General features: G+C 38.9%; 2 protein-coding genes across 3 annotated transcripts; one reads left to right on the top strand and one right to left on the bottom strand.

The window, feature by feature from the left end:
* Positions 1-862: 862 nt before the first annotated feature.
* Positions 863-5,273, bottom strand: LOC148429686 (adenine nucleotide translocase lysine N-methyltransferase). Its single transcript, XM_088414248.1, has 6 exons — positions 4,942-5,273; positions 3,538-3,716; positions 2,592-2,696; positions 1,585-1,725; positions 1,423-1,473; positions 863-1,354 (listed from the first exon to the last, which is right to left on the bottom strand). Exons 2-6 carry the CDS (start codon positions 3,703-3,705, stop codon positions 1,178-1,180), a joined length of 642 nt encoding a protein of 213 aa, XP_088270374.1. The 5' UTR covers positions 3,706-3,716; positions 4,942-5,273; the 3' UTR covers positions 863-1,177.
* rab3c (RAB3C, member RAS oncogene family) lies at positions 5,014-25,452 on the top strand. 2 transcript variants are annotated; one of them, XM_088414228.1, is made up of 5 exons: positions 5,014-5,168; positions 7,674-7,898; positions 17,264-17,382; positions 21,552-21,676; positions 23,167-25,452. In XM_088414228.1, the coding sequence occupies exons 1-5, from the start codon at positions 5,151-5,153 to the stop codon at positions 23,355-23,357; spliced, it is 678 nt and encodes a 225-aa protein (XP_088270354.1). In that variant the 5' UTR covers positions 5,014-5,150; the 3' UTR covers positions 23,358-25,452. The 2 variants fall into 2 exon arrangements, with proteins under 2 accessions (XP_088270354.1, XP_088270361.1); XM_088414235.1 differs by lacking the exon at positions 5,014-5,168 and adding an exon at positions 5,480-5,656.
* The last annotated feature ends 500 nt before the right edge of the window (positions 25,453-25,952 follow it).

Here is a 25,952-nt window from a genome sequence, read left to right as displayed (position 1 = left end):
ACAAAGAAAGAAAAACGCATTTCAAAAGACAAAACAAAACAACAAAAGGAAAAACGCAATTTAAAAACAAAACGTAAAAAAAGAAAAGAAAAAACTTTTAACAAAAGTCTAAACGCCCGCAACATTTTCACAAACGCGCGCAACATTTTCACAAACGCACGCAACATTTCGAGAAACACTATTTAAAGACCAACCCGGAAGTGGTGGGGGCGGGAGGGAATAGTGGACTCACGACTGATTGGACGAGTAGGGGCAACCTGATTGGACGTAAATTGCCTTTGTATTTGAACAGGAGGATGTTTCACGGGACGTAATAATTTCCTTAAAAAAAAAAAAATAAATAAAGAGAGTCAACACCGATTCTGACGCGGGCTCTTTCCGTTTTTTAAATAAATTATTTTGTTAAATTTATCCCCTCAAAATGAATCACTGGCTCCCCTTGTTGAGTTGGGGTAAACACTCCTAAATCACTACAACCATCAATGAAGTACCCCCAATTACGGTACAACTGCTGTTTTTCTAATAAATTCCTTTGCCTAATTTTAAGGATTTTTTTTTAAATGCATACGACTTTTGTAATGTTTTTTTCTTTTCTTTTTTTGCGTTTTGTTTTTTAATTGCGTTTTTCTTTCTTCGTTTTGTTTCGTCTTTTGTAAATGAGTTTTTCTTCTTTTTTTTTTTGCTTCGGTATTTGTTTTTTTCATTTGCACTTCAGGGCCACCGTAACATTTATTTAGCATCTTCATGCAATACATAAAGAAGCATTTCTTAACAATTATACTGATGTATTGTAAAATTCAAGTGATGTTTATCCAATCAGATGTAACAAGAAAAATAAATAACCAAACATCACATGTAGTTAATATTCTTCTTTTTTAATTTGGCAGTAATTAGCATAAATAATCGAGATGGAGGGAGTTCAAAGCAATTTATGGAAACATTCGTAGGAAAAAAAAAACAAAGCAAAAAGCAAATAAGTCCATTTTTGGTGTGTTAAAATACACTTGAACATGAAATTATTTGACTTTTCACAGTTGGTTGACTAGTGCAAGACATTCAGGAATACTTCAAAGATTCCATCTCTTAAATCATCACCCTAATCTGAATTCAGAAAAAAAGCATTACGCAAAGTTAGGGACAGCTGAGTGCAAACATACAGGTCTCTACTGCTCCCTCCTTACTTGACACTTTCCCTAAGACTGGAGCGCACGGTGCGGATGTCGTATGCCCACGTCTGGTTGAGTCCTGAGCCCAGAGTTGAATGGTGAGGCCAGCCGGGGAAAGGGTAGCGGCAAGCGATGACGCACGCATCATCGGGAAACTCTTTCAGCAGCTTCTCTCCGAGTACTTCCATCTGTCCAGACATCGGGAGCGACAGCCTCAGCTAAACTATTACATAATGTGAAGAAAGCTTTCACTTACCACTCCTGGAGCGAGAAAAGCTGTCACGTTGTCATACTGCGATAAATCAGTCTATAAGAAAAAAAATAGCTCAACTTCACTGATAGAGCACGTTAACATTGCTGCATACATAAATAAATAAAACATGAGACATACAATATTACCACGAATGTGGGTGTTTACCTTCCAAAAGTCTTTTTGAACAAAACTAGCCTGGCTGGAAGGCACTGCGGTCCAACGGGCTTTTGTCCTGGCATATGCAACAAGAATGGAGTTAATCTCGAAGCCAGTGCACCTGAAGCCAGCAGAGGAGGCGGCAAACACCTGAGAAAGCACAATACAAAATAATTCAAGATTTTGCATCAGTGCTTCAATGTGCATCAATTTTCTATAGCGCTGGACTGGTCACCAATCACAGCGTGCATGTATAATAGAAATTCAAACATTTATACTCGCATTCACACTGATGTACAATTTTGTCTTAAACTAATGATGTGCACATAGAACCTTGCTTATTTGTCTGATTTTATAATACATTTAACAACTGGTTCAAATTTAATCAGTCACCATTTAATTTGACTATCCAGTGGATTTAACTATCCACGACCAACCTACTAAGTATACATGGATCTTTGACATCTATTGCGGTCATTGGTAATGATAGGGTTAATATGTAAAAATGATTTAACACTCACTGCAGTGTGGAATAACAAAGGCCTAATGCGAAACAGCATGGGATATGCACCTTACAAATGTAAAAGAGACTTGACTTTTGAAACCCAGTGTTCAATGACTCCCCCCCCCCCCCCCCCCCCCAAAAAAAAAAAAAAAAAATGCCACATACCATGCATGAGAGTGGCTTGCATACCAGTTCTGAACCATAATCCTTATTGTGCTCACTTCCTCCATGTGTATCTTTCTAACTCACTGTTCCTGCCAAGGCTCTCTGTGGGTTGTGGAGGCTTCCACTCCAAGTTAATTACCACAGACTGTATAGTTTGTCAGTTTATTGTAGATTTTAGATTGTCATGCTTAACAAGCCATGAGAGCGTATATGTTTCTGGTCCAAAATTTATGTCTAGAAACACGACAGCTGAAATGCGTGACAGCACCAAGAAATGCAACAGAACAACTGTGTAGGTCACACATAACAGGACAAACTTCTAGTTTCGGCGTAGCAGCTCACCTACCAGTCTCCCGTCTCCAGATCCCAAATCTGCTAAGCGACCTGTGCGGCCCTCGAGCAGCTTCATGATGTTCTGTGTCAGATCCCTACAGGAGGGCAAATAGGGTACCTAAAGCACAGCACATGTATATTAACTACTTGCACCCAATGGATTCTTCATTAGATATACCTGCACTATCTACATGTAATCAATGCCAATATGACAAATATATCAAAATAACTCCTTTCACAACTGTATTTTGGGTGTACTCTCAGTTAACTGATCATTTCTAATTTTGTGTGCCACTCAGCCATCTCAATGTAACCAAAATATTAGAAACAATTATCAGTATTATGCAATGTGATTGAAAATACATATTTGATATATAAAATATTGTGGTGTGCTAGAACAAAACAACAAATACATATGATAAGGAATACTAAAATTGTACATATTTAAAAGAATGTAAATAAAGTGTATTTAAAAAAAAAATTAGAATTAGAAAATAATCCAAACAAAAAATATACACTAAACAATTAAACAATGCCAGATGTTTCCTGGTACAGATCTTGGATTGGTTTTAGCTGTACAAGACATTTTGTCCATGATTGTATTTATCATCATCTATTGCTTCTGCCATAATATTCACATGTAAGGCAATCACGGGGAAGAATAAGCACACAACTCACTTAGGGACAATCACTTCCAGATTGGCGTGTTTTCTTGGGCTGATAGTGGAAAACAGTCTGCATTGTGTCCAACAAAGCATCTGCTTAATATGTAATTAATGTAATCCTGGTTATACCGCTGCTTTTCTTTGCTCGCTATTGTTGCTATCACTATACAAAAGGAAGCAAATAATTGTTAGTGTGCAAGTTTGCCTTATTTTTTATAGATGTTCTACAATTGTAAGACCCCCCCCCCCCCTCCCCCCTCAAAAAAATGAATTAAAAAAAAAACAGTCAAGGACCTTCAGGTGGGGTGGGATTTTGCGGAAGCCGGGCATGGTGAAGAGGCTCCACACTCCATAGAGGCCTGTGAAAAGAGCACCAGTGCAGGCAGACAACAACGGGCGAGGGCTGCTCAAAGGTAGAACCTTCTCGTAGTCCTGCAGAAGCACTTCGATGGAGTCTTCCATTGACTGTTCTTCTGAAGGAAAAACGTTCCAAAGAATTGAAGTAATTCACATTGAATATTTTTAACCAACAAATATACAAGTACTGTATGAGATTCACTATAAGTGATCATTTTATTGAACAAAACTAGTTTTGCAAAATTACTCAAACTGCCCAAATATTGTCAAATTCAGATTATATTTGACAGTGGTTAGGTCACAGAAAGTTTTTCTCCTGATATCTGCGGTATTCTGGGAATCATATTATGATTTTCTTGCAAGAAAATTATTTTAGGAGGTCATTTAGACATATTCAAGAAATTAGGCCAATCAATCTCAGTCCACACGAGCTGAAAGAATCGTTCAGCCAATTCTTGCAAGAGCCGCAGTCTTGTTGGCAATGGTGGCCATCCACAAATAAGCCAGAACTCCCTCCATCTGGAACTTTCAGAGCAGCAGGACATTTATCACAGAGTATAACTGTTGGTAAGTCAGTCTTCACGTAATTGTGAGAGCATTGCAAACATTTCTCACTGGCACTGGTTAGGGATGCCAACCAGGGTTGGGGTTCTTGGGATTACACGCACCAGTAATTTGAGTTTTACCTTATTGAGGTGGTGAGTGTCTCTTCATACCAACAGTTTCAAATATTAAAATGTAACTTAAATTAAAATTCATGAAACTTGGACAAAAATGTTTTCTACAAGTGTAGGTCTGCAATGTCACTGTCCATAATGACTTCATTAAATTTCCCTGAAAGTACCAGTGTAACAGAATGAGAAATGTAAATTGCATCCGTACCAGTGGTACTTGTGTGTTGCTTTTATGTCGTAGGAAGTACATTTGGGTTAGGTGCACAAAGCTTAAGGCTTGTTGTGCAAGTCTTAAATTAGCTCAGTTGCACCACTGTCGACCTTATCTTGACCGGAGTTATGGGTTTGTTATTGCCAACAAGCCGATTCCTTTTTCAAAATGCAGAGGGCGCTACTTTGGACTGTTTTTCTTGGCCCCAAACACCTAGAAATGTTCGACTCCTGCACTGCCTAGTATTACTAATCAAAAAGTTTGATATTTTTTAATTCGTGTTTATTTGGAAAAACGCAAACCACTATTCACTATGGCTACCAAAATTATCTTCGATGCGAAAACGCCACAAAGATGTAGAAAAGTGAACAGATTTCAGCATTACAAAATTTATTTATGGAAAAAAACGTAGGACGAGCAAACTGATTTGTTAAGGCAGTTAAACTTCCCTGTTACCTGTTGCTACTGGAGAGCCTGGACAGCGTACTCCCCACTGCCGCCGCCCGAGCCACCATTGCAAGGGAGGGCGGCGTTCACCGTAGCAGCCCTATGAGCGCAATCACCCGGCCAGTCGTCCTATCGTAGAAGGCCTCAAGAGCCATCAAGTCGCTTATGTAATCGCATATTATTCTGATTTTACACATCTTTTTCTTCACAGCGACAGAATGGATCTCTACGGGAAGGTATGGTAGACTGGAGGCTCTATTTATGACAAGCAAAAGCCGTAAGGTTATTTATTATTTCGTATCTCCGCATCGCCATTGTAAATCACATGTCTGTTGTGTCCACGCACTTTTTGTGTTGCATGCCGGAAACTGTAGTCAACACTCTCCTTTCCGGCTGTGGACTTCCGACTTCTGTTGACTGTCCACTTCCGCGTGGAAGCCGTAAAAAAAACTACAAATCCCGTTAGGCTTAACGGTCGTTGACCACAGATATAGGCTTGTTTCACGATGGGAGGGAGCAGAGCACTGAAAGCAGAAGAAAGCAAGAAGGGAGGGGGGGAGGTGGTGGTAACAGCTCCCTGGTGCTGAAATTGCTTCAGCACATCCAACGAGCGACGCGCAGGGGGGCAACAAGAAGCAAAAAGGCGAAAAAAAAACAACATTTAAAATACTAAGGAGGAGCGTTTTGAGACAGACATAACTCGTGCCAAGACCCTTGGAGACAGGTTTGTTTATCAGCATGTTTACTAGCTTCATCTGTGATTGGCTCATAATTTGTCATAAAATGACCTCGCTAGCTTTAGCCGTTGTGCCTCCCTCCTCAGCACCAGCACCCTCTGCCCCCCTCCTTCATTTGTTCCACATCTTGTCAGTTTTCTGACGTTATTACTCATACATTGTTACATATTAGCTATGTGTAAATGACAGCTCCTCTGTGGTGTGCCCTTGCAAGTATTTGTATTTTTCATGGGAAGAAGAAATAGGAGGGTTTTTTTTTTTTTAAATGAGTATATTTTCAAACAGCAATGCTGCATATGTTTGACACCAGCGCGTTGCTTTTGCCTGCATGGTTCACCTTGGAGTAATGATGACTGTGTGTTCCTGCGTGCGTGTGACTGTGTGCGCGCGCGTGTATGTATCCTCTCAGGTGGCTGGTTGCTGACGTAGGAACGAGCAGGTTAAACATAGCTACGGAAGGTTTTTTTTTCAACATTAAACAAAAAATCAGATGCTGATTGCATTACGGGCACGTGATGCAGTGAGAAAGTCTATACGACAGATAATACGTTTTATTTTTTATGGGGTATTGAATCATTGTGCCTGATAAATTTCACCAAATAGGAAGCCAAGCGTATGACGAAAAGCCGTAAGGTTATTTATTATTTCGTATCTCCGCATCGCCATATGAAGAAGTGTAATTTAAAACTAATTCATGTCAACTTGACTGACCTTCATAGAAAGACAGCCCTAACCACCCATTTACTCACATTGGTAGATCGGGGAAAACAGATTGGTGCTAAAAGCAATGTAACTATGCTAGTTTCTAAATTTGAAGATTACAGTACTGTACTATGGTAGTAGCACACATAGTTTAACTATCTTTTTTTTTAATCACATTAATGGTGTTAGACGCATTAATAGATCTAAACGTAAAAATGCATTCTTTTAAAAGATATACGTATGAAATCATGTCATGTTCATATTTTTTAGCAATGTAAATGTACTTTTTGTGTGTTCATTTAATTTTAAAGGTACAAAAGGTACATTGTCTTATGATCAGTGTTTTCTTTTTTTAATCACATCAGTATACAGTTCATTGTGACTGAACACAATTGTATGAGTTGACTTGCTTATTCTTCAACTGAGTACATATTGCTTGAAATTGATTTTTTTCCATAGGAACTTAAAGCTTGCTTGAGACTTAAAGGATATGACTTGAGGCTTATTTGTGACTACAGTTTGTGACTTACTCGGGCCTCCAGGGAATAAAGTTGTAATATTAAGAGAAAATGTAGAAATGTAAAAAAAAAAAAGGGAAAGTGTTAGGAGAAAAAGTTTTAATGTTGCGAGGCCATAGAAATACTGCTAGTGTCTTATCAAAAAAGTATGTTATAAACTAGCCTAATATACTGTTATATTTTCTATTGATCCACAAACACTATGGCACATTTATTAAAGAGTGAGTAAATGTCCATGCCAATGTAGGTATGCCCAATGTAAGCTCTATTAAATACTATACAAAGAGTGTAAACAGGTGCAAAACAAAGACTAGTATTGGGTTATTCAAAAGGCTGTTAGCTGTTTGGCCACTCGCAGACGGCGATCGTTTGTGCATTTCTAAGACAGACTCTTTGCGCTTGGTATTTTAGCCACACGTACATCGCAAATTACAAATATATGACACTGTATTTTTGATTGACTATTAAATCTGTGACATTGTGACGGTTTTAAGCAAATGGCAGCAAAACTAGTTTTGAACACTGGCTGTCATGAACTAGATGCAGTAATTGTATTCAACACGAAGGATACTCAGACATCTCCCAAGGCTGAACTCCTAACAAAATGTTTTTGTGTTTGTTGGTCCGTCTCTATGCTAGCCAGCAACTCCCTGGTGATGAGCTCAAGACAAACAATTAAAGCCATATCATTCCTAAAAGTCTATTACTTTCTATCTTTTTCATGTTGCTGCTGAGTACCCACTTAAATAGCTACCTTCTCATCCTCTTTTCATTTTCCTTGCAGATGGCAGCCACTCAGGATGCGAAAGGCAAAGGGGAGGGCGGTGATCAAAACTTCGACTACATGTTCAAGCTTCTGATCATCGGTAATAGTAGCGTTGGCAAGACGTCCTTCCTGTTCCGCTACGCCGATGACGCCTTCACCTCGGCATTCGTCAGCACCGTGGGCATCGACTTCAAAGTGAAGACAGTGTACAAAAACGACAAGAGGATCAAGCTGCAAATATGGGTACAAAATGTTTTGGATTTAACTGGCATGCCTTATTATGCCTGGTATTGAAGCCAATGATTCGAATCAGGGGTCCCTCGTGTAAAAGTGGTTAGAACGTCCGCCTCACAGTTCGGAGTCCCGAGTTTGATTCTAGTTAGAGCTAAGATTATTTGGTCAATATTGAAATCACGATTATCAATCACGATTATTCATCATTTATGGTCAAACATGTCTATTGATCGCACTATTGATCGCACTATTTTAGTATGTAAAGAAGGCTTCAAAGTTTGATACTTCAAAAATAATAATACAGTCAGCCCCCGGCTTACGAGCACCCTGATTTGCGAACAATTCGCCTTACGAGCGTGGATCAGGGAGATTTCTGTCCTCCGCTTACGAGCATTCCGACAAACCAGCCATTGAGTATGTAGAAATGTTCTCGCCTAACTGCGTCCACATATTCAGCATTTGCGTCATCTACAATCATTAATAGACACTTGTGGCGGTAACGTGAACGCTATTGGTCTTACAACCTCACACTGACTGTCTCACTCACGGTGTCTAAATATAATTACCATTTAAGTGTAGTGTTTGTACAGCTAAAGGGAAAAACAGCTGACATGAAATTAAATGTGCCGATTGCAGGACAAAGAATTGTCATTGGTTTAAATGTGTGTTTTTTTTTAATTAATTGTCAATACATTCCAACCGTTTAAAAAAAAGTGCGAATAATTATCAGTCGGTCAAGGAGACGCCAATATGCTATTGGTCGATTAAGGTCACCCGGTCTCACTCACGGAGATGCTATTGGCCGGCGTCACACGTCAATCACAGAAATGCCGATATGCTATTGGCCGAACGCCTTTATCTAGCTTGATGGGACAGGATGGAAGAAAGTAGAGAAAATGAGTGAAAAACGGAATGTTTTGAAGACTTTGCAAACTTTATCTGTTAGACATAGCTTCTAAAATTACTACGGTAAAGGAAGAAATAAGAGGATGATGTTTTAGTATCTCCGTGATTTGCACCCTGACTGAAAGAGTTACTGTAACACTGTAAGAGCAATAGCCTAGCTGCGTTGCCGTATTAACTCAAACCTTTAATCACTGCACTCTATTACGGGTGAAATTGCAGTGCTATATAATGGTTGTTTAACAAAACTGCATGTCATGTTAGTCGGCGACCTCCCGGCATGCTTTGGGACAGCGCCATTGTTGCAATTCTGTGAGTTGAAACCAACAATGAACTGACGCTCGAACAAGCTATAAGTGTAGTGCCTAGTCAATACAACACACAAAACCTCTCCTCCGCCTCCACCTAGTTCAATTCACGTCGGGAAAAACAGTTGACATGAAATTAAGTGTGCCGATTGCAGGACAAAAAATCGTCACAGGTTTAAATGTGTTTTAATCAATAAGATGTCAATACATTCCAACCGTTTAAAAAAAAGTGCGAATAATTATCAGTCAGTCAAGGAGACGCCAATATGCTATTGGTCGATTAAGGTCATCCGGTCTCACTCACGGAGATGCTATTGGCCGGCGTCACACGTCAATCACAGAAGTGCCGATATGCTATTGGCCGAACGCCTTTATCTAGCTTGATGGCACAGCTGGTTGGGATGGAAGAAAGTAGAGAAAACCCTGACTGAAAAAGTTACTGTGACACTGTAAGACCAATAGCATATCTGATTTACCGTATCGACTTCGAGCATTCATCTCTGCTCATTTCTGCTCATCTCAGCCCAAGTCACGTCTTTCCAAAGGTAAAAGTCATTTTTCCTTTGTATTTGTTATTTAATGCAACTGTACAGCAGATTATGTCACTCAATATTAATATATTTATACAGCGTGATGATTTCACCTAAGGCTTCTGCGCGTTGCACGCATTCACGGATTAACATGGGTTTGGATTGCCCGCTATACGAGCAATTCGAGATACGAGCGTAGCCGCTGAACGGATTAAGTTCGTAACCCGGGGGCCCACTGTACTAAACTAAAATAAATAAGTAATTATGGAAAACACTTGGCACACAGGGCAACACAGCTAATTTACTTACTGAGTGCAAAGCAATGAAAAAAATAAAACCTACTTAGAACCAAGCACATACTACAAAAACAGGCCTGTAACAACACCTACAACAGGCTTACATTTTTTGCAAGAAAAAAACTGTACAAAAATACAAAGAGTGAGTATAGATTTAGCAGTCAAAATGTAATTTTTGGTCATTTCAAACCCAATTTTTCCAAAATGGGTCTCATTTAACAGCTAGCAAGGTATATATTAGGAGTCATGTGAGAAACTCAATGCCATTTCACTCTGGTGCTGATGGGAGGCTGCTAAAAGTACCAGAATCACCCGAAGTGAGTATGGACTTAGCAGTCATTTGAAACTGGATTCATTCCAATTTTTTTCAATCAGATTTTTCAAAAATGGGTCTCAATTGACAGCTAGTACGGTATATTTGGGGGTGAGGAAAGCAGAGGCTTTTGTCATGCAAACATGTGAGAAACATTGCCATCTAAAGGCTTCTAAAGTGGAATTGAAACCTGGAATCTCGGAGTGTGCCTGCAAAACCAATTTCAGCATCACTGTGTCCCACGCTCAGTTGAGGCTGCTGCTAAGGATTGGTCTGTGCTAGAGCGTGATTTCTATAATAGAGGTACAGAATCCTAGTAGATTCAAACAATCGATTTTAACAGACTCCTCATAAATCTCTCCCCAGTGCGCATGCTTGCCAAGAGTTGTTTACAGTATTTAGGTCACTGTAGTCCTTTTCAGCTGAATCATTAAATTGTTTGTACTAGCGAACTTCCATAAGCAATAGTTCATCCCCTATGTTTTCCACGAGGAAGAAACTCCGGATGGTACACGTGGCCCGTGCGGAAGGGTGTGGTTGCCGAGGTTTCCTGCATTTTGACACGTGGAGCTCGCAGATCTCATCAAGCATAAACCAAGCTTAATTCTTGCCCTTCTTGCAGGATTTGCTTGCTTGCTATTTCTTAAGCTTAATGAAGTCCTAACCTTGCGTTTGCCCCCTGGTGGTAGGATGACTGAATGTGCTTGAATTTCGCAGACGATCAGCTTAGTTAATCGTGGCAGCCAATATCGTTATTGCGATTGAAATTTGATTAATTGTGCAGCCCTAATTCTAGCTTGCTCCAGCCTTTCTGTGTGGAGATTGCATGTTCTCCGGAGCCCACGTGGGTTCTCTCCGGGCACTCCGGCTTCCTCCCACGTTCCAAAAAACTTTCATGGCAGGTGCACTGGATACTCTAAATTGTCCTTAGGTGTGATTGGGTGTGTGAATGGTTGGTGCCCTGCAATTGACTAGTAACCAATTCAGGGGTGCCCCTGTCTACTCCCCGAAGACAGCTGGGAAAGGCACCAGCAAGCCAGCAACCCTAGTGTGGATAATGTTGGATCTTTCACATTTATTCTTAGTTTTGATTGCGGGCCCATTTGAATAATAGTGTATTGTTTACATACCTTTGTGAAAGATTCCTGTGCGTTCGGGTATGAGCCGGGATAAACACACGTGCACACGTTCATTGCGTCAACAAAACTTTGAAGATTTATTATTACCTAATTGTCTAATGCAGTTTACAAGCCAATTGTCCAAAACAGAGATCTCTGGATCATTCCCGTGTCATGGTGAGAATGATGCCGGTTCCTCATCCGGCCTCCTCTTTTATATTTGCCGGTCCACTGAATTTGGGTTGTCGCCAGTCTATGTCATCATGTTGGGTTGTTTCCTGTCCTCTGCTGCCCCCTTTCGGTTGGATGATTCCAATCCAGACGTTTCAGCAACTGTGTAGACACTTTTGAACATACTCAAGTACACATTAGAAACGTTCTTCCTCTTACACCATTATATAGCCTTGACTTTTATTGTTACATTCATCTGATCTTCTAACTCCTACATCATAAGGTACAATATTTCAGTATTTTATTGTTTGCGCCCATATGTGTGTGTGTGCCTGTGTGTGTGTGTGTGTGTGTGTGTGTGCCCTCAACGTCCCAGACCTGCGGACGCCAATCACATCTGTGTGTTCGAGGTCGAGCATCGAACGATGCGTTCTGGAGGACTTTACCCTCACTCCTATCTTTTATGGCGCCCGTTTCTTTTGTTATTGTAAGTCCCTGACTGTCTAGTCCTCAATACGTATTATAATTTGTGCCCTATTGAAACTTTGTGTCTTTGTTTTACTGACTGTATCACAAAGACAAATGATTGGATTAGGTGTTGACCTCCCGAGTTGCTGCTCTGAATTTTACTTGCCATTCAACCTATGTGAAACTACATTCCTTCAATAAGCAGCTCTAGAAAATGGATGGATGGATGTATTTTAATCAGTTGAAAAATAGCTGTTTTAAGAAAGCTATCGTTAGCTTTTAAAGGGCCATTATGCCTTACATGCTCCTTGTATCTGATCTCATCTCAATTCATCAGATGTCTAAAAGAAGCAGATTGTTGCATTATTGGCAATCTTTTAAGCATAGTCAATCAGGCAATTGATGAAGACGATGGAAGCATAACCAACAAATAATGGCAGCCAATGATCAACAACCCATCCTCCCTCATAATCAAATTCTGTAAAGACTACTGGATTCTGTAGTTACTGGATTCCTCCCAAAACTATTATTTACACTTGGATAGTTGACTATTCTGAATGAGTTGACTATCCTGTGGTGTCGGATGTGTTAAGTAGAGATTTTATTCCTCCTTTCTCACTTAAGAAACTGGTGTGCGTTAATAATCATAAACATTAAACTTGTTCAATATCCAAGATCACAGTCATTTAACCCAATAAAAATGGCAATGCGTAACCACAATGTACTTATAAGATGAGCCGACAGTTAGTTTCGCAGCTTCTATTTGTACTACATCTAGTACTACCACTACAACTACTAGTACTACTATTACTACTACGCTTTTTATTTTCTGGCAACCTGCATGCCCTGTGGCACTGCTGCCTGTCAAGGTTCGCTTCTTTTTGTATTCCTGGTCATTCCTGCGCTTTGCTGTGTTTCGTCAGTCAGTAGAGTTGCTGTGTAAGGTTTGCTCTTAGAAGACTTATGATGAGGAATGAAATTCTCCTTATTGTAAGAACATGGAGAACAGACGATGTTTTTTGGCTCGCTTGGTATGCGTGGACTTTCCACCTCATTTTTAAAACGCTCTCTAGTTAGTTACAGTGGGCTTTTTTCCCTATGATTCCCTATGAGTTGTGTGGTACATCCGCTCTGTTGTTGATAGAACAAAAAAAAATTGTATCAATCTCAGGGGATCATGCGTTTTGTCTTTGTGCTTTGACATTCATTGGAAGTAGAGAGGCAGATGGAAAGCTGAACATTTCTGAGAGGAGACCAGCAAGCGTTAGCTTGGCGCCCAGCAGGAGAGGAAGAACACACACTGACACCTTCCTGTGTGTGGAAGTGAAGCTGATCTGAAGCTTTTTCATTAGGAGTTGCAGAAGAACATTGTCTCATTCTTTCTCTGTCGAACATTTTTTCCTTCCCTCTTGAATTTCACACCAAAGGTTAGTGTTCCCGTCACAATCGCCATCGCCCTTCATTGACTGTTCTGCGGGAATTAGCCAGCCTTCGACATTCAACTCTCTAAAGGGGTTTTCAACAGCATTGTGACCCTCGAGTCAAATGTCATTTTTTTGGGGCATTTTCATTGCCAAATGAAATGTCCTCTTTGCTTTCAGGTAACTGCCTGGTCATCTTCTAATTGGACTGTGCCCACACTTGCAATAAACCCCTTGTGAATCTATTGGCTGCCGAATGACAGCTACTTATTGGTAGTTTATGAGTCACCACAAAAATAATACACCAACAGGGAAATTCAGTCAGTCTCAAAGCAAAAGTTCAGGCTTTTGCGAGAAAGCAAAAATAATAACAATGACGTAAAAAAGGTCAAGAAAAACCTAACGGTTGAATTCATTAGGGGTGTCAGATGTGCGTGTATGGTAATTCCCATTTAACATGGGTTATGATAATTTATTATTATTGTAATTTATTATTGAGTAAAAGATCATCCTCTCGCAATAAACTGTTCCTCTTATTATGGTTTAAGAACTATAATGGGCATAAAAAGTCCACAGTCCCTCTTTAAATGCCAGCTATTTAATATAATGATGATGATATATGACATGATATGATATAATGATAATGATGATAATTTTGAACAAATCCACAAGTACAAAAGAGTGCACACTCTTTTACAACTCCAATGTTGCAATTGTTTATTTCTAGTTTCCTTCTCCAAACATATACCGTATTTTCCACACTATAAGGTGCACCTAAAAAGCCTTAATTTTTTTAAAAAGATGATGGTGCGCTTTATAATCTGGTGCATCTTATAATGCAGAAAATACGGTACAGCTTCTTGTTCTGTTTCATCTTTTCCCTTCAGGGGTCAACACAGGGAATCAATTGCTTCCATCTAAACCTGCTTCCTGCATCCTCTTCTCTCATACTAGCTACCTTCATGTCTTCTGTCACTAACATATGTATTTTATTTAAATTGAGTTTCACTGTATATATTATAGGCCATATATATATATATATATATATATATATATATATATATATATATATATATATATATATATATATATATATATATATATATATATATATATATTATATCACAAATAGCTGGCATTTAAAGAGGGACTGTGGACTTTTTATGCCCATTATAGTTCTTAAACCATAATAAGAGGAACAGTTGATTGCGAGAGGATAATCTTTTACTCATAACATTTGGCTTACTTCTGGTCAATCTGTCCACAACGTCCTGAAAAATAGCTGCGCCCTGTTTACCTATACCAATATTTTAAACCGTAAATATAGCATACTCTATAATCAAGGAGATCATACCATTTAATGTTCCTCCAATTGTACGCTTGAAATAAACTTCTCTGCCTAACCCTTCTCCACTTGATGGTGTCAGCCGGTTTGCATTGATTTCCTGTGAGCGTCAAGCCCAGCTTTTCATTGAGCTCTGATTTGCATGACTCAGCTTTTTTTTTTTTTTATTCCAATTATTCTCTTGCCTTTTAACTGAGAACAAATCACTGGTGTGTGGTCACTGGTGTGTGGTCAGCTTTTCTCTAATGAATCGAGGAAAATCAGTAGTGCCATCTTGTATCATAAAGGAAGCACAATTGTCCATGGCCATTTTTAAAACATTGTTATTGCATTTTTGCAATTTTGTGTTTGTGCGTGTGCATTTATGCAAGATCAATCTCTACAAAGTGAAGGTCAGAGTGGGCTTCCAGCTACAGTGAGTACACTGTAGTCACTGTAGCCATGTGCACAGCGACACATAGCAATGTGTGGTAAAGCGGCGCCAAGTGGAGCAGCCAAAAAAGTCCCCCATCATGATGCACAGCCAGACGCTCCCCGCAAAACACACTTACTGTGGGCGAAACAAACTGTCCATCGCAAGCGGCAGGCCTCATGGTGTCGTTATGTAACTCATTTCAAACAGGATGAGGAGTAAATAAATAGCTACTAGCCCACACGTCCTCTAATACAATTAAACAGATCAAAGCGTCATCATTAGCATTTTCATTGAGATTTCAGAGCAAAAGGTACAACGGCGGCCATTCGTTGCCACGGTGATATTTCACAGTTTTGCTTTTCCACTAGCTGTCGTAGCATACAGTAAACAGTAAAGAATAGAATACAATACAATACAATAGGTCTTTATTGCCATTATACATCAGGTGTATGATGCAAAAGGTATGCAATATTACATACACACGATCAAATAAAATCCAATATTAAAGATGAATAAGAAATTCAAAGAACGAAGAAGAAGAAAGTCTTGATGTTGTATAATTTAGATGAACATGGATTTACCTATTCAGATTTTTTTTTCTCCAAATATATTTTTAATGACAAACTGTTTGTTTTTTTTGTTTGTTTGTTTTTTAATAGAAAATGCTTATTGGAGATATTATTGTGTTATGTATGTGCTATGTGTTAGTTTATCCTGCAAATTCCTCAACCTGTCACTTTTAATTGTGGTGAAGAACTTGGGGGACATGTAGAAAATGCCTATCACCTGTTAGTACGACCAACATGCATTGCATTTTGGCCCAAATTTGAATTTTGGGCAAAAAAATCCATTTTTGGTTTTCAACTGAAAGACAATTTAAACTGAAACAATAAGTCAGAAAACAAAGGGAAAAAAATGATTTTGTGATGACACAAAACATACCAAGGGTCTGTCTGAATTTTCCACTAGTTCACAGGTGAAAGAGAAGGGAGTTGCTTGGAAGGCAACTGCCGTAAAGCATTTCAGCAATTCTGAGAAAAGAGCACTGTCATTCTTACAATTCTGCTGGGAAAAGACCTACCAAGCAAGAAAGACAAACAGCATCTCATCAAATGCCAACAGCATGGTATTGAAGCCTTAATTCAACATAAACACATCAAATAGGAATACATAGACATCAATGCAATAGCCATAGAAGGCTTTTATTTTTAATGTGGTCTTCGTAGCTTTGTTAGCTAGCTTGATTTCTCGTGACTCCAGTTTTTTTGCCTTCACATTATGTCCCTACCAACGTCTCTACCAACAACAGCAAACAACCATTAAAAAATCATATTAATTTCATTTCATATTCATTTACATATTCAATTGCTGATTAGGGATGCCAAGAACTAGAATCAATTACGCTGCCATTGTATTGCACAAATCATGTATGCAGTACACATGGTGCATTCAAACACGGTCAGACATTTCAAACAGATCTATCTTCCATTCTAGTGTTTGGTATGTCAATGAATAAAAATAAAAAATAAACCAGCCTTTGTCTTGTATATAAACATGACAACATTTTCCACAAAAAACTATAGCGCTTTACAATCTCTTTTAACAGGCATTAAAACACTGAACAAGAATAAAATTCAGAGACATAGTATGCAGTTTAATGTAATTTTCATCAATCATATATATATGTGCACATATATATATATATATATATATATATATATATATATATATATATATATATATATATATATATATATATATATATATATCCCTGATGTTGTTTTTTTTTTTTGTTCTGTTGCACAGCTTTATTTGCTGAGCTTTTCTAGAAGATGCTGAATTTGAGTCACTGTTCCCTGTCAATGCAAATTTATTGTGAGGCACTCAGCAGAATGATGTCTGCATCGTGAGCACAATACAGAGAATGTGATTAAATATCTGCTTTGTGTCATATAAGGTTTATGTTGTCTTGTACTCATGGATTATTATTGACAGTTATGTATGCACATGACAGTGAACTGTGTGTGTGTGTTTTATCTGTTTGTGTGTGTTGTGTGTGCATCTGTGTGTGTGTGGATGTTTGTAGGACACAGCAGGCCAGGAGCGTTACAGGACCATCACCACGGCCTACTACCGCGGCGCCATGGGCTTCATCCTCATGTATGACATCACCAACGAGGAATCCTTTGGTGCCGTACAGGATTGGTATGTCATTGTTATCTAGTCTTGAGTTTTCTAAATTTCCATTTAGAAAAGCAACAACTGAGCAAAGAAATAACTGCAGCACTTAACATGAATTGGATATGCGTGCTGTATATGCGTAATGGACTTTAAATGTCCAATTCATATAAGTTAAATGGGTCAATGTTTGAATTGGGCCACATTCAGTCATTTTTCCGAAGCGGGAAATTGGCAGGTGATTATCTGCACTGTGAATACAAAACGGTTTCATAAACAGTAACAATGTCTTAACCTTGGATAAGGTTACACAGGGGAATAAGAATTAATCATATTAAGTCACAAAGACACCGTAATGGAAAAGACAACAAAGACACCATAACATCCTGTCAAGACCATGGAGGTTGAAAACATCCATTATTATTACATTTGATCATGAGCTGTAGACTATCCTAGCTGACTTTGGGCAAAAGGCGGGTACATTCTGCATTGGTTGCCATTCAATCGCAATACACATATTCATGTATATATTTATTTTCCCACAATAGAATAGGCCGAAGCTGAAATAGTGTGTTTTGTTAAACATTAGAGCTCCACTGTCCTATGATTGTTGCTTTTTCTGTGATATGTAAAGATGATTGCCGATGAACAATTATTTTAGCGTCACATGCCAACGTGCTGATGACAATATATCTCATTTAAAATAAGCTGCATACTTAGGTTTCTGCAGTCCTTGTGAATGGAGCAGTTGAGCAAATGTTCCAAATCACATCAGTTGAAGCTTACCCACCTAGCCTTCACCATTAAAGCCGACATCTACATTATACCTTACTCATCACTTCAAGGGTGGTACGTGACTCTTAACATGCAGAATCGGCTGCATGTGACCTAACTGTAATATCAGCAAAGATGAAGTACACAGCCTGGAGGAATTTGAGACCTGAAGAAATATTGACAAAAACAAACAAAAAAAAAGCCTTAGAAGGAGCACAAAACACATTGTTGACTGAAGGGAAGCGTGGCAGCTAAATAGACGTGTCATGCAGCTCAGTGAAACAAAAAGTCAGGCTTAGAACTGGTAGGTTTTCTTACTGTTGAATACTGGAGATGATCCTTTGAAATAAAACATGCATATATTTTGTACCTCACCTTTCGCCCAAAGTCAGCTGGTACAGGTTCCATCTCACATGTGGTAATGAGCACAAGAATGAATGGATGGAAGGAATGGAATGAATTTCTCTAAAAGCTATGAATTCCTGTCAAGCAGGGATGTTGGTCTTTGCTGATGTCTTCAAACAGCAAACCGCTTGTGAGTAAATCAATTGGGGCTCTGCTGGTTGCAGCCAAGTAGTGCACTCCATTTAGCTCAGTTTGTTCCCGAACCTTGACAGAATTCATGTAATGTGGCAATCTACTCCACACAATCGACAGGATTCTTAGTAATCAAACAAAAAACAAAACAATCAAATGTTATGTTGAGTAAATATAAAGAATTGCTACATAAATGTAGTCGTTTCCCCCTCAAAATATTCCATGATGTAAACACAAACATCATGACTAAGTTGCTGTGTTCTGTTATAATGTATTATGTTCCCTGATTTAAGTTACACCGCATTTCATACGGTAATACAGTCCGCACCCTGTATCGACTTTTTTCTGCCTCTCTTTCCGCTTCCTCCTTTCACTGCACCCTGCGACATATAGCAAAAAAAGGCATCGCCATGGCAACCGTTCTTTCCTCAGTTGCTCCTGAATTAAATCATGTGACGTTTTCATTTCCTGTCTGTAGCATGTACATCTTCCTATTCTAGTGCCGCTGCTCCATTCGATGTTTTTTCTATCTAAGTGAGTCACATACACAGAATGTCTGGCCGTCTTGCCGCCTCTTTTGCTCTCTTGCTCTCCTGTTTTATGAGGCCATGGTGTTCGCTGGCCTACTTTCTAGTTGGGCTCTTGCACCATAACAGATATTTGCTCCTTAAGCTGTTTCTCTCAAAATGCCTCGCTGAGTCACAGGGACTGTGTTGTACACAAACTGACGCATTGTTTGACTGCAGAAGAATTTTAGAGTTCAGCTGACGTTCTTGGGGGGGTGGTCAAGACAAACTAACCAAGAAATGTTAGTACAGTATTTAAATCTCAAACACACATACTGTACAAGAGCGGCACGTTGGAAATGTAGTACGTCCGCTTCATAGTTCAAAGGTCCCCAGTTCAAATCTTGCTCGCTCCGGCCTCCCTGTGTGGAGTTTGCATGTTCTCCCCATGCCCTTGTGGCTTTCCTCTGGGCACTTCGGCTTCCTCTCATCTTTTAAAAACATGCTTGGAAGGTATATTTGACACTCTAAATTATCCTTAGGTGTGAGTGTGAATGGTTGTTCATCTTTGTGTGCCTTGCAATTGACTGGCAACCGGTTCAGGGTGTCCCCCGCCTAATGCCCATAGATGGCTGGGACACGCACTGGCACGCCAGCCGCCATGGTGAGTTTAAGCGGCTATTGAAAATGGATGGATGGATATGCATACAAACTTATGTTATCAAGTAGATGCTGATGTAAATACACTTCTCATGCTACATTCATTTACAGGCATCGTCAAAGAGAGAGTAGTTTTGGTTTGGTTTGATGTTGTTATACCGTGCTCAACATTCTTTTACATTTCCATAACATAAAACTGAAAAAACAAAAAAAAACAAAAACACACACACACACACAGAAAAAAACTTTGTTTAATTATAGTAATCATTTGGAACGGATGCAGGGATTAAAAGGAACAAAAACAAAACCTACAATAACACCGAACATCACGGAACCGGATTTTACTTAATGTCGGACGTTCCGCTGTCTTATAAGATTTATAAAATGTAAAAGACCGCACATACGACAAAGCAGAAAATATTCACTTTGTGAAGTTACCAAAAGTAAAATGACCCAGCTAGGATGGACACATTTACTAGGCAATATCAAATAGGGATGGGAGGAGATCTAATATGTTTGGCCTACAAGTGCAATGAATACACGGCGAGAATGTGCTGCCTGTCATCTACTCCATAATGGTAAAACACCCAAACATCAGCCAAATGGTAGAAGACCAGTCAATGCTTCAAAATAAACGACACGTTAACTAGTAGTGTGTGATACGATGGCCTTTGCAAGCTTTTATTTTTGACGTTCTTCTGAAGTTCTTTCTTGAGACAATGGTCGACTTGATGATGTTAATCAGCTTGTAGGTAAATGACAGTGTTTTTTATGTTTTTGGATTGACATTCTTTTTTTCGGCTGACTTTTTTCTTGACTTGCAGTGCCATAGCACCCCAGTGTTTGCAGGTAAGATTGTAAAGTGTCAGACCTGTTCTAAAAAAAATATTAAACCTAAAACGCTCTGTTTAGGGGTTACAGTAAAGATCTGTTCAAAAAAATAAATCATGAATTTAAAAATTAATCAAAGTCAGACCTGTTCTAAAAAAGAAATCAAATCATCTAAATAGTTGTCCACAGCAAAATGTTCAACTTGAAGTAGCCTCTTTTTGGATCATAGTAGAGATGTGTTCACAAAAATAAATCATTAACTTAACAGATAACGAGAGTTGGCACAGAACAAGTTGGGTCGAACCATTAGAGTATGGGTTATAATCCCGAGTTTTTACCCATCACGACCTCGGTTTGTAACATCCGGAGATACACTTCAACTATTTTTTGAGTTGATTGAAAAGGGGAAAGGATGGTGGTGAAATCACTTTTAACATAACAATAATGGAACCTTTGCTGAATTGGATTGATAAGGATGGCAAAATGCTAAAATTCACCCAAATCATTATGTGCACAATTCATTTTACTCACTTGTGCAACCTTCTTCACTTTCAACCTCCACTGATTGCGCATTTGAATTGAGAACATTTGATTAATACAAGCCTGAATGTTTGGAGCAATCATGATAACAAGAAAAAAACAAATAAACTTACAAATGAGTGCACATGTTCAGCCCAGAACAGCACTTGACCCACTTTTCCTCCCAACCAGTAGTGATTCACGCAACAAACTGACCAGTAATCTTGACTTGTGACCTGTCCAAATGGCAGAGCAACATTACATCTTGCTCATCTCTCTGTTTGTGCTAAAAAGAGTCTGTGCAATCCGAAACCCAAAAGCGACTTGTCTCTGTTGGTTGAGCGTGTGTTCTTGTGTTGTTGTGCATAGGTCGACCCAGATAAAAACATACTCCTGGGATAATGCGCAAGTGGTGCTAGCTGGTAATAAGTGTGATATGGATGAGGAACGAGTGGTGTCGGTGGACAGCGGCAGACTTTTAGCGGAACAGCTGGGTAAGTGTGAGAAAAACCCACTTGCTGAACTGAACTACATAAACAACTGAACTAGCCACAACTGAATAAAGTGTGAGCTAAACTGCACTTTGTCAGGAAATTTGTCAGGAAATGCTAACTCTAAATGCTAATGTAATCCCAAAGCTAATTCAAGACTCTTTTCTATACTAGAACGATTGTAAGGTTCGGTAATACTAATCCTAAAATGTGACAATACAGCATTAAAGCCGTTCACTAATGGGAATATAATCAATTCATTATTTTTATGCTTTCAATTACTATATAATTTGCAAAGACCCCCATGCCAATCAGACTGTTTAATGACGATTTATATGCATGCTGCAACAAAAACTACTTCCTGCTTCCACGTTGATGAACAATAAAAAATGAAGTCTGACCATAGCATGATGAACTTTTTGGCAGCATGTTCCTAATATGGGACAACGAGGTTGTGTTGTGCCAGTGGACTTTCAGTTTTAGGAACAAGGTTTTACCAAAAAAATAAAAAAATAAATAAATGCCTTCGTTCAACGATCGATAGCGAGATGGCGAAGTAAAGAAAAGTGATTGCTGTACTCGCTCATGCAGTAGACTGGACATGCAATCAATGACCACTAACAGTAGGCCATCTCAAACGTCAATAGGAATGCTAACTCAATGCACTAAATCACAATGACTAGTCTGTGAGTACATTGCAGGGGGTACGTGGACTCCTTTTGTTATTTATTCGACAAACCGAAATCAAAACAGTTGCATGCTAGCTCAAGTTTCAGGGGCAGGGGATACACATTTTGACTATACTGGCACAACAGTTGGGCAAAGCAAATGCTGTTAGAGCTTAGTGAGTGCAATGAGCAGTTTAGCGCTGTTGAATTGTCCTCCAGGAAATCTTTTAGCATTAGCTAAAAGTAATAACACAATCAACAGTTACCAGATTAACTAGCGATTTAATTTATTATAAATAGATTTTAGTGGGAATTAATTGCATATTTCATTTTCAGCAACCTTTTCATGTCTCAGTTTAATTTTGAAAAATTGGGCAGCTATTCTAACACCTGTGTAACAGCAATCCACAAAATATTACATAAACTAAACAAATCTGTATTTGTTGCTTACAGCAGATTTAGCAAAAATGGTGCATCAAGAAATGCTCCCACCCAATGTTAATGTAACACTCAAGCACTAAAATAGTAGGACTCTATAGAGTAAACTATACAGTCTATAGAGTATACAGACCATGTGAGTTAGATAATGCTATTGGAAAATGCCAATATGACAAAAGTATGTTAGGAATTTACAATGCTCAAAGCTAACGATGCTTCCGGTAAAGCACTTTAAGTACAATACTGTATGTTGACGGGTTTTTATTGGTTACGGCAGGAATTTCAATCAAACTATATTTATTTGTTGGTTCCAGCAGTGATTGTAAAGAGGGTGTCAGGAAACGTTCATGCTAAATGTACACATTTCTCGTTAAAAACTTGACAAAGGCTTTGAGTTCTTCGAGACCAGCGCCAAGGACAACATCAACGTAAAGCAGACCTTCGAGCGCCTCGTCGATCTCATTTGTGACAAGATGTCCGACAGCTTGGATGGTGACCCCGCCATTACCGCTGGAGCGCCCACTGCCAAACTGACAGACAGTGCTCCGCCCCTCCAGCAGCCTGGCTGCAACTGTTAGTTCTGCTCACAGTCCTGTACTGTGGTTTTGTCTCCGACCCCCAAAACCTTTCTCAGCCTCTCCCTTCACCATCTGGACCGTTTAGTGGTAGAGATACTAAAATGCTGTCATTCTAGCGCCTAACCGCCAGCAAATAAGAAGTTACGGGATGTGCTCTTAGAGACATTGCTATAACCTCCATGTTTGTAGTCCACTTCATTGTAAACCATCCAAACTAAACCTAAAACCCTAGTGATTACGTTATGTAACTTGTATTTAAAGGAGACATATGCAAATGCTTTCACAATCTTAAACAGTTCCTAGGTGTCTTAATAAACTTAACACCGAGGTTCTTTCACCAAAATACATATTGTATAAAGAAAGAAAGACATTACATGTAGTTAATATCCACGCTCGTTCAAATTATTTCAATTTTATGGGTTGGTCTTGTCTCAATGCAGATGCAGAGTGAAGCTCTCATTTTCTTGTCTGACGGGGGGCAACTAAGGTGTCTTGATCAAGTGAGCTTGGTTTTACAGCTTCATAAATGTTTTTTTTTTTTTAATTAGTGACTCTTTCGACTCCTTTATGGACTATTCAATAAAGTGATGAGTAACAAATATAGGAATTTTTCTGTTGTTATTGGAGACTTCCCCATCCAGACTGTAAGTCAACGCAAAGGCACCACTGTTTAAATTGATAATACCAAGCATAGGTTTGGTGTGCATTTCATTGTTCTGTTTTGTAATAATCAATACCAGGGTTGGAGCTACACCATTGCGATGAAGCAAGTGGGGTGTGGTTATGTAAATATGCCAAATTGTGACATGCATTTAAGCTAAAATCAGAACAACTGGCTCCAGGACATACACACGCACACAGACAAAAAATACTTGGTGGTGGAATTTCACACTACCCTACTGTACCCTACTGAAAAAACTACTTGGGTAAAAGACATCAAAAAGTGAAATCTTCCCATATGTCCCCTTTAAACCTTAGGCTGCCAATTAGGGCGCTCCTCAAGGAGCTTGTATATGTTTGTGAATGAACTTATTGGGAGTTATAGATGTTTAAAAAGTGGCCTTTTTACCATCCAACTTGGCCTCAGTCCTTTTAGTGTGTTTAATTTCTCCATTTGGTGTCCTCCATCAGACCCTTTCAGCATGCCGCTAAAAAGCCAATCACGTGCTCACCTTAAAAAGACAAGATAAGCGTCAACTTTTTAAATGTTGTAACAGTGACACAGGAAGTGCCCTACACACCTATTGAGGACGAGGTGAGCGTTTGGGAAAAAGACAGCCATAGTTTCCTTTGAGCGTCAGCTTTCTTATAGAGAGAAAACTCCAGCTAGTGGGCGCTCAGGGCACTGCGTAAGTGAGTTGTATCCATAAGTAATAGCTATGAATCCTCAAGGCCTTTTTGGTACTGTTAGAACACTTGCAATCAACAAAAGATGTGTGCCAAAAAACCAACAAAACTAAAAAAAAAAAAAAAACCCACTTCATCATAGGTGTCTTGTTTGTTGTATGGGCAACAAAATAGCAGGAAAATGCATGCCCTTGTAAGTAGATTTATATTTCAATATATATACAGTATATATATATATATATATATATATATATATATATATATATATATATATATATATATATATATATATATATATATATATATATATATATGAATGCTACGTTATTTAATAACGCATGCTCACGGCGCTCACCGTGACATGCAAATGGGCCAATAAGTGCAATATTTTATGACTTAAAAAGGCTGTAAATAGTCTCTCCATCACTATGACTGTAGTGGGAGTGTGTGCATGTGTCCGTATATCATATTGTTTGGGTAAACCTTTTGTAATAAAGAAGTAAATAAATAAAAAGTTGGTGTCCCCGCTATACATGTGTCATGTGGAACTCAAACTGCTGTGTTGTTAAGGGATCAACTAGACTTTGTGTGTGTGCGTGTGCGTGCGTGTGAGCGTGTGTGTAATGTTAGCATTGATGCCATGAATAGAAATGAAGACGTTCCTGTGTGAATTCCAAGTGAAAATGATCATTTTCGAGCTGCGAGAAGGTTGTATTTGAGACCGTAGGAAATAAAACATTCAATGTTTCGCTTGCTTGCTGTGTGTTTATTTACCTTGTGGTGTAAACATTCAGACAGTCCTTCAATATTAAGGCCAAATCCCTCTAGTGTCAAGTCTGAACACAATACTTACTGACTAATGCCTGTAACTTGCATGTTTTTTGTTTTTGAGAATGCGGGGACTCATTCATTTTGCTCACTTACAAATACATGAAGTTTTTACTTTTTATACTGTATTTGCTAATTAATAATTACGATGACTATTATAGATATAAAGACTTATTCTCCTGCACGTTAGTTTTGCACGAGGATGATTTCATGGAAGGGGCTCAGCAGCCACACGGTGTAGCGGGGTGTAAGGGAGCCAGGGTGAGAAATATATCCACCAAAATAATACACATGTGTTTAAAATGTACTGTAGTTGTGCCACAGGCTGTATACAATGCCCAATGCTTTTAATATACAGGTAAAAGGTAAATAGTCCACTTACTATATAGAACTTCCTCCACAATATGGTGCTCAAACGTG

This window comes from Hippichthys cyanospilos, chromosome 1 (genome assembly GCF_059441005.1).
Source record: "Hippichthys cyanospilos isolate Australia breed blue-spotted pipefish chromosome 1, RoL_Hcya_1.0, whole genome shotgun sequence".
NCBI classification, from domain to species: domain Eukaryota; kingdom Metazoa; phylum Chordata; class Actinopteri; order Syngnathiformes; family Syngnathidae; genus Hippichthys; species Hippichthys cyanospilos.
This window is presented reverse-complemented; position numbering and strand designations above follow the sequence as displayed.